At 46.4% G+C, this 8,907-nt stretch overlaps 1 protein-coding gene across 1 annotated transcript; it reads left to right on the top strand.

Moving 5' to 3' along the window:
- Positions 1–99: 99 nt before the first annotated feature.
- EIF4A3 (eukaryotic translation initiation factor 4A3) lies at positions 100–7,429 on the top strand. The gene is made up of 12 exons (XM_008504968.2): positions 100–386; positions 542–614; positions 1,387–1,453; positions 2,425–2,487; positions 2,884–3,016; positions 4,100–4,180; positions 4,604–4,745; positions 5,453–5,591; positions 6,013–6,128; positions 6,661–6,768; positions 6,855–6,982; positions 7,228–7,429. The coding sequence occupies exons 1-12, from the start codon at positions 215–217 to the stop codon at positions 7,242–7,244; spliced, it is 1,239 nt and encodes a 412-aa protein (XP_008503190.2). The 5' UTR covers positions 100–214; the 3' UTR covers positions 7,245–7,429.
- Positions 7,430–8,907: the final 1,478 nt, after the last annotated feature.

Here is an 8,907-nt window from a genome sequence, read left to right as displayed (position 1 = left end):
CGCCGGGCCGCGCTCCCGCGCATGTGCGTTCCACCCCCGCTCCCTGAGTTGCCCTACTGCGCATGCGTGTTCTACGCCAGCCGCCCGACGTGCGCTCATGCGCATGCGCACGCCGCGCCGGGCACCTCCCTCTCCCCCCTCACGCATGCGCAGCTGCGGGGTCTCTGTGCGCGGCCGCCATCGTCGGTGCGGGAGTAGCTGGAAGGCCTGAGCCATGTCGGGGTCTGCGGGATCTGGTGGAACGACCGGCTCGGCGAGGAAGCGGCTGATGAAGGAGGAGGACATGACGAAGGTGGAGTTCGAGACGAGCGAGGAGGTGGACGTGACGCCGACTTTCGACACGATGGGCCTGCGGGAGGACCTGCTGCGCGGCATCTACGCCTACGGTGCGCGGCGAGTGGGAGAGGGAAGGGAGAAGGGAGGGGAGGAGGGAGGAAAGGAGAGGCAACATCGGGTGTCGGCACGTTTGCGCGGTGAAGCCGCTCTCTGCTTGGTTCTGGGTCTGCCCCGGCACAGCTGACGGTAACGACGGCCTCCGCAGGTTTTGAGAAGCCCTCGGCCATCCAACAGAGAGCCATCAAGCAAATCATCAAGGGAAGAGACGTGATCGCCCAGTAAGTGGGGCTGGCGGCGACGGGTTGGGAGAGGTGTCTGGCCCTGAGCAGGTTGGAAGGCCTGGAAGGTGGGGATGTGGGTGGCAGTCGCTGGGGGAAGCGAGGTCTGGCACCCGTAGTCCTTGACTACTGCTTGGACAGTATCAGGAAAATCACATCACGAGTCATAAGGGGTGAAACCACCGAACTTACACAGACTGTGAGCCTAACAGCTGCTAATGCCAAAGTTTATTAGCTTAAAGCATGTCACTGCAGTGAAGAGTGAGCCAAGGTATTGTGTATTCTCAGGGAATAGGACTCTGAGACTTGGGAATGTTTTCCAGCAAACCCAGAAAAGTATAGTGATGGCTGCAGTCTCAGTCGAGGGAAAAAGCAGAAGGAAATCTCTAGGGAAAAAAAAGGATGTCATCCTACTGGAAAAAGCAATTTCTAGGTCACTAGTGGAAGCTGCAAGATTTCCAAATGGCTTGTTTGCCATTTACTTTAAATGAAAAAAAAAATCAGGAAGTTAAAAGTTGGTCTTACAAGGAGTAAGCGTGCTGGAGCTTGGGACCCTGCAACAAAGTGCTCTGTCATTGGTGTTGCAGTTCTCAGAGCTGCGTGTTTGCTTGCAGGTCACACTGTGGTTGTAAGAACGATGACAGGTACACTGTTGGCAGCATTGACTTCTTTGCAGTGAAGGAGTGGCAAAATACAGAGGGGTGGAGCATAATGAAATTGTCTGTATTATTTGTCTGGGCATCAGAGTATTCACCAAACATCTCTTTCTCAGGTCACAGTCAGGAACAGGGAAGACAGCAACATTCTCCATCTCTGTTCTGCAGTGCCTGGATATACAGGTAATTCTGTAGCACATGGTAAGGATGGTTTTAAACTGAAACAATACAGTCTTCATCATAAAAGCATTCCTTTTTACCGTGAGTAAATGAAGCTTTATATTGAAATCTTTTAATTATGAGCAGTGAGTTTCAGACAATTTCCAAATGAAAATTTCACCAAACTTCAGATAAAGTCTTGTGATTACAAAGCTGGCTTTAACAGCCGACTTCTTGCATGTTCTATTAGAGGGCTAAATTAATCTCTCAGCAAGGAGAATTGTTCTCAAGCCAGCCCTAACAGCATCAGCAACCCATCTGAACACACTGACACACCTTGCAGAGTCATACCTAGATTTTTGAATGACAGATGTTTAGTTTTGTACTAGTGAGGGGAATTGTGGCCCTCTGATTGTTTTTTTAAGTATAACTTGACTGTGTAGATGCTGTTGAATAGAACAAGTATTTTCTGTGGACGAGTACTCTCTTAAATAAAGCTTGGATTTTTATTCCTCTGTCATTGCTTGGGGACGTAAACATAAATGTTGCATATTCTAAATGAAAAGGTCAGCTTTCTGCTTCTCTGAAGTGTCAGACTTTAAACGCTTATCTGGGAATCCATGTGCAATGCAAGGTTATCTGAACTGAACATCTGAAGTGTAAGTGGTGTAAATTTGTTGATATTCTTTTGCAGGAAGAGTACACACGGTAATAATTGTTTTCCAAAATTAGGTTGGAGTGAAAAAGGAGTTGTCAAAGAACTGCTTGAGTGCTGTCTTCTCAAAAGTAGCTTAATTACTGGGCTTTGCTGTCTAAATGCTTAGAGAGCAGCTTTCTAGGTGTACTGACCCTTGCAAACACTAGGTTGTAGAACAGAATTCTCTGAGTAGTTTCTCAGGTGTGACATATCAGAGTAGTGTGTGATCTAAAATCTGCTGTGCTCAGGTGATAGTTGCTCTGTGATTAACTGCCATGTCATCACCTGTCTTAATCAGGTTCGTGAGACCCAGGCATTGATCTTGGCACCAACTCGGGAGCTGGCTGTACAGATTCAGAAGGTAGGGGCATTTAAATCACCATCTGTCAGACATTCTCAGGTGATGTCCAGCAGAGCTCAAAGCACAGCTTCTGTTTTTTCTTTCTGTTCCTGAAATAAGTAAGAAATTCTGATAAAGGGCTGTTTGGCTCATCTGCATTGTATCCGTTCTTGCTCGTGTGACCACACCAGCTACTGGTCTGAGGCTTCACACATTCCTAACTGAACTTCTAACAACGGCACATTCAAAGCACTTATGATCTCTGAAAAACTGAGTTCCCAGTGTTTAAAAGCCTGCTGTTGAGGAGGTTTGGGTTATGGATGTTGAGAAAACACCGTATGGCAGACCTGCATCTCTTCACAAATAAAAATTTCATGAAAGGTTGGTTAATTAAGCCTTTCCTTTGCATCAACACAGGGTCTTCTTGCTCTGGGAGACTACATGAATGTCCAGTGTCATGCCTGCATTGGAGGGACCAACGTGGGTGAAGATATCCGAAAACTGGATTATGGGCAGCATGTTGTTGCTGGCACTCCAGGCCGTGTGTTTGGTAAGGAGATGAGGGGAGGCTGCATCACCTCCAGGTTCAGAGCTGGGCTCAGCCACGGGGACCTCCTGCAGTTTTCTGGGGCTTGGATTTGAAATAGCATGAAAATTACATGTATCATGACAGCATTAAAGTAACAGTAATATGAAGTATAACAAGGTGACAACTCACTGGGAAAGACCAGAGAGAAATGTTTATATTTTAATTTCATTGTTGGAAGTGTTTCTCAACATGGGATAACATTCTGATGGCGACTAGGAATGAGAAGTATTTTTAAAGCAGAAAATATTAGAGTCCCAAGAGACACTTCAAAATGTTAGAGGAGACAGGAGCTGGGTCTGTCAGTCTGTCAAAGTTAGGTCCACGTTTTCTGTGTGCTGGCTGTTGCTCTTTGTTAAATCTGGGGCACCTGCAGCTGGTACTTCATGGATTTTCTGCATGAAGATTTTTGGATTAACTGTTTGTGGTAACTGCCACAGTGGCAGTGTTAACCTGGAAGCTCACATCTTCTGGTTCTCTGAGAAAAACAGGCAGCACTTTCTAACAAGCAGCTGTCAGTTGGGAGAACATAGAGCTCCACAAGAAAAAAAAAACCAAAACTAAAAAAACTTAGCAGCTGTGCCAGACTGGGCTGGCATTGAACAGCACACTAGTAGCAAATACTTTTTTATTACACTGTTAAGGGATTACACAAAGCCAGGTGCTCTTTGAAACGAGGTGTGGGCTTGCCCAGTCTATTGGTGTAGAATTCATGTAGCATTCTGCATTTCCTGCATCCAGCTACAGTTACTGTGGGAGACTGGGTCACCCGTCCTGTGCAGTTAGCAAACAGCATCCCACTGCTTGGACCCAGAGCTTCCCTACAGTCAGTGCTCCCTTTGCCAGGCTGCAGAGACATCATCTAGGTCGCAGGGTGCAGCGGGTGTGCTGTGGCCCTTGGATGTTCCTCCTGTCACCACACACCAGTCTCTGCTGGCAACCGGGAAAGTGCCCATCCCTCCTTGACCAAAATGCCCTGAGAGTGGCTGGGAGCAGTGTAGGCTCATTTGCTTTCAGAGCCTTTTCATCCTAAGTGAACTCTTACAGATATGATTCGCCGTCGAAGTTTAAGGACTCGTGCCATCAAAATGCTGGTTTTGGATGAAGCAGATGAAATGCTCAATAAAGGTAAAATACTTCTCCCCCTTTCACTTCCTTTCATCTTCCCTCTTTGCGATTCCAGGGTGTCCCAGCTGGCAGTCCTGCTTCAAAAAACCAATTGGTTTTGTCCAAGTTAGACAATTACACTTAGTGTTAAATGACTGAAATGTGTCTTGTCTGATCAAGTTGTAATGTCCTTTTCAGTAGTTAAAAATTCTTAAGCACTGCCTTTCATACTTGACTGGGTACTGTGGCTACATTGTGGTGAGTTTGAGAAAATTAGGCAGAGAGGGGCAATGTGTGATGGTGGCTTTGCATTGCTGATTTCACTCATCAGTATTCCCCTCCTACCATAGGGCCAATTCTGAATACCAAATCAAATTGTGAAAGAGCAGGATATTTGGGAGAAAGGTGTGCTAACTGTTCTGTGCTACTTGATTTGCATTTCAGGTTTTAAGGAGCAGATTTATGATGTGTACAGATACTTGCCTCCAGCTACACAGGTGGTTCTGATCAGCGCCACTTTGCCTCATGAAATTCTAGAGATGACCAACAAGTTCATGACAGACCCCATCCGCATCTTGGTTAAACGGTGAGTGAGTTTCCTAGGAAAGAATTCCTATTCTTTCATATCTGAGTAAATGCATATAATGCAGCTTTTTGAGCTGGTCCAGCCCTGGGCAGTTCACAGTATTAGCTGTTTAGTCTCTCTCACATTCCTTCTCACCAGTGCAGTTTGTCTAGATGTTTGCTCACACATGCCCAATTTTTGTGCTTCTCCAGAGCATTTTTGTAGGTCTTCTGTATTTATTTGCTATTATAAGCCAAAAAAGCTGCCTTTAGCTTTGACTGGTCCTGAGTTCCCTTGAGGGCATAGGTCATGGCTGGTGGTGTCATGGACCCTCATGCAGTGGAACTCAGGAGGAGTTAGTATAAGCAGTCTGACAGGGGGAGCCTCCCTCTTGCCTGTTCTCTTACACTGCCTCATTTACCTTTCTTCAGTCTCATCCTCATCGAGAAGCTTTAATATAAAAATGATGAGAACAAACATCTTTGAAATTTTCTCTCTAGAGCAGAGAGGGTGCCTCAGGAGTCCTGGTCTGTTGCATGGGTGACATTGGAGCCCCTTCATAGAGTAGACTTCTCTAGGGACTTCCTAGAACAACTTGGACTTGTGTGTAGACCCAGCAACCCATGGGGCAGAGGTGTCGTGTCCACTGGAGCACACCCAACCCTTCTGACCCCATTGTATGCATTCACCTGCCTGTGGTGTTACATAGCTGTTGTTCTTCCCTACAGTGATGAGTTGACCCTCGAAGGTATCAAGCAGTTCTTCGTGGCTGTGGAGAGAGAAGAATGGAAGTTTGACACCTTGTGTGATCTCTACGATACGCTCACAATCACCCAGGCTGTCATCTTCTGTAACACCAAGAGAAAGGTACAACAGCCATCAGGGGCATGTTCTCCTTCTGCGAGGATAGTGCGAGGACAGACCCCATTAAGAGGTCTGGTTCTTTGCCTGTTTGGAAGTAGTGTAACAAAAAAACTCAGGTTAAACATTTGTCTTTGGGATGTGCCTATCTTAAACAATAGTTATAGGCAGACTACACATAGCTGCCTTATTAGAGAAGTATAACTGATCAGGTAAGAATGTGCTTAATCTTCTGATAGCTTGTAATCCCTGTAACCAGACCATGCTTTCTGAGTAAATGCTCTTCATTCCTTTCCTTTCAGGGCTCATGGAGCCTGTATCATAAACTGATGCTTTGTAAGGATTATTTATTTCCTCTAGCTCCAGAATGTTTGTTAAAGTGCCTCTCAGTCCTCAGCTAACCCAAGTTGCTTGGCTGTATGCACAGGTTGACTGGCTCACAGAGAAGATGAGAGAAGCTAACTTCACAGTTTCATCCATGCATGGGGACATGCCACAGAAGGAGAGAGAGGCCATTATGAAAGAGTTCAGATCTGGTGCAAGGTAAGTGGTTTAAACAGTGTTGCTTACAGCAGTGCTACCTCAAGGCAGGATTTCTTACAGCATCAGAAGGGAAGAGGCCTCAGAATCACATAAAATCTCTCCTCTCTGAAGGCCTTGTTCTGATCAGTTTAGGAGCAGCTCTGATTCCTGTCTGTTCCCTGTGGTGTTACAGGGTTGGGAGAGTGCTGCTTTCCAAGGAGAGGTGATCAAAGTTATAGGCATAGAATTAATCTGTTTTATTTTGCTGAGGGGACTGGGAGTTGCAGCTTTTAAAATAAGAAAAGTGGGACTATTTTAAACTCTTAAGTGTGCTGTATTCTTTCTGAAAGGTCATAGCTGTCTTGCTGCAATGTGTCTTCACTGAAGCTTGGTGAGGCTGCATGGGACAGCTTTCCTTACAGCCAAAATGCCAGTGTGCTGTGGGGAGGGAGGAGCGCAGAACAGCAGAGGGTGCCCTGTGCTGGAGGAAAAAACAACTCAGCTCTCACCCCAGTGGGGTGGAACAGCTGTAACTGTTCCCTTCTCTTTGCAGCCGAGTCCTTATTTCAACAGATGTCTGGGCTAGAGGCCTCGATGTGCCTCAGGTGTCCCTGATCATTAACTATGACTTGCCCAACAACAGAGAACTCTACATACACAGGTAAGCGTGGCCTTCCTGTGGGGGAATGTGGCTGGATTACTCTTCACCTTGGTGGCTCCATTCTCTCTTTCCTTTTGCCTCCATAGAATTGGCCGGTCAGGCAGATACGGCCGAAAAGGTGTAGCCATCAACTTTGTGAAGAACGACGACATCCGCATCCTGCGAGATATCGAGCAGTACTACTCCACACAGATAGATGAGATGCCCATGAATGGTGAGTGCAGGCCAGCCCCAGTGAGGCTGCTGCCTTTTGCCAGTTGGGAATTGGTGTGCTGCACCTGAAACATCACTGTAAGGTGCTTTGTTTTCCACGTGACTCATTCCCAAGCTTGACCCCAACCCATCTTTGCTGCCCCTGGGGAAGAACCTGGGAAGAGCAGTAGCTGCACTGTAACTGCTGGGATGTGGCTTTGGGCACATTTGGTGCACACTTAACACTCTCCTTTTCTTTCATTTCAGTTGCTGATCTCATCTGACAGTCTGTGTTTACCAGGGAATGGTACCATTTTTTAGCCTCTGTAATTCTGTTTTGGACCCACATTCTTTTATTGTATTGCTGATCATATGTTCTTGAGTTGAGCTGCACTTGGGAACTTGTGTAAATAACGTGTTTACTCTCACCCATGTTTTTCAATTAAAAAAAAAGGAAGTTTTATCATAACCTGTGCTTAATTTAACTCAGTAACAGGCAGAGAGTTTCGAGATACTGCCATACTTGGCTAGCAGAGTCAAAAAAAACCCCATCTGACACACAGTCCATTTAGGTTCATAAAATACAGGGCTTCCTGTTCACCGTTTCATTATCACTATGCCCTGCCACTTGACGTACTTCCTTAGGTTTCTTAACTTGGCTGTAAGGATCAGTCATACTTAGGGAAAATTCTTGGCCTGGCCCTAGCTTGCTTCAAGAAAATTTAGTTAGGAGATAGCCAGAAATTTCCTCTTGTTTATGCCTTGCTGGAGCCACAAATGACTTGTTGCTCTGGATGACTATTTCCCTTCCCCTGCAACTCAGGTTCTTGAGCGGGCACTTGTGAGGGAGAATTGACTCCTTAAGTTGATGCCAGCTAAAGAAATATATTCTAACTGGCATTACCTAACGTAACAGAAAGAGCAAGTATCTTTTACCTTGTCACCTCCACTCCTTTTTGATAATGTAGCTTGTTACTTCTTCCCAGTCATCTCTCATATGTCTCCCTACAGCATTATGCTGTAATATCTTCTAGCTGTACTGTATTTCCTGTAGCTTTCCTACCTAGCTCTCTATCCTTTTTGAGACAAGAGGTGCTGGTGTAGGGCAGGTTCCAGTATTAAACACTATGCTTTTCTGTTATATTGGATTTTGGTAGTTCAAGGATGGAGGAAGCAAGACCTTAGTACACCCCCAGTTTGCACAGAGCTGGGGCAGCTCTGGGGCTCCTTTCCTCAATCAGTAGCAAAGTAGCCCCAGGTGCTCCTTTATGCCCCATGTATTCCACCAGTGACATTCCTCTGTTCCTCTATACACCCCCTGTACACACTGCTGATGTTCTTAACAGTACATAGGCATAAGATAATAAAATAATGTTAGTATTTCTCAAGAATTCTAATTCTAAGGGGTTGCTCAAAGGAGGTGAGGTTGCTTCAGGTCCCTGCTCTCCTGTGCAATAAGCAGCAAGGCTGAGTCAGCTGTCCCAGGAGGCACACACACAACAGATGCTCACACCAGTCCATGAAGGCCAACACTCACCACTAATATCCCTATCCTGTCCCTCTTCAGCTGATCAGGATAAAGGTCTGGTGGTGGGATATAAACAGAGGCAAGCTGTGGATCGAGCCCTTCAGTAACTTGGCAAGGAAGCCAGTTCCTCCAGCAGGTGGCCTCAGGATCACCAGTCTGCTCCAGGAGGTGGCACACAGACACCCCACAGCCTTACTCGCAGCTGCTGGCACACAGACACCCTGTGGGTGTTCCAGGCAGCCTATCCTGCAACTGGCCCTTGGAGCCTCTTGTCTCGTTGCCTTCCGCAGAGGGAGGCATTCACATAGAAACAGATCTCAGTTGAACCCCAGGCCCTTCAACAAGTCTGGGCCTCAGAGTCCTTCCTCTAGTTGCTTCATGCAGAAAGAGATGTGTATCCAGACCTGACTTAGGGCTGC

This window comes from Calypte anna, chromosome 3, assembly GCF_003957555.1.
Source record: "Calypte anna isolate BGI_N300 chromosome 3, bCalAnn1_v1.p, whole genome shotgun sequence".
NCBI lineage: Eukaryota > Metazoa > Chordata > Aves > Apodiformes > Trochilidae > Calypte > Calypte anna.
Note: the sequence above shows the minus strand (reverse complement) of the source record. Positions and strands in the feature narration are given on the sequence as shown.

Excerpts from the sequence above, each read along its gene's own strand:
- EIF4A3 (XM_008504968.2), top strand. The coding sequence starts at position 215 with ATGTCGGGGTCTGCGGGATCTGGTGGAACGACCGGCTCGGCGAGGAAG. Across the intron at positions 1,454-2,424 it reads TGCAGTGCCTGGATATACAG|GTTCGTGAGACCCAGGCATT; the intron begins GTAATTCTGTAG and ends TGTCTTAATCAG. Across the intron at positions 5,592-6,012 it reads TCTGTAACACCAAGAGAAAG|GTTGACTGGCTCACAGAGAA; the intron begins GTACAACAGCCA and ends CTGTATGCACAG.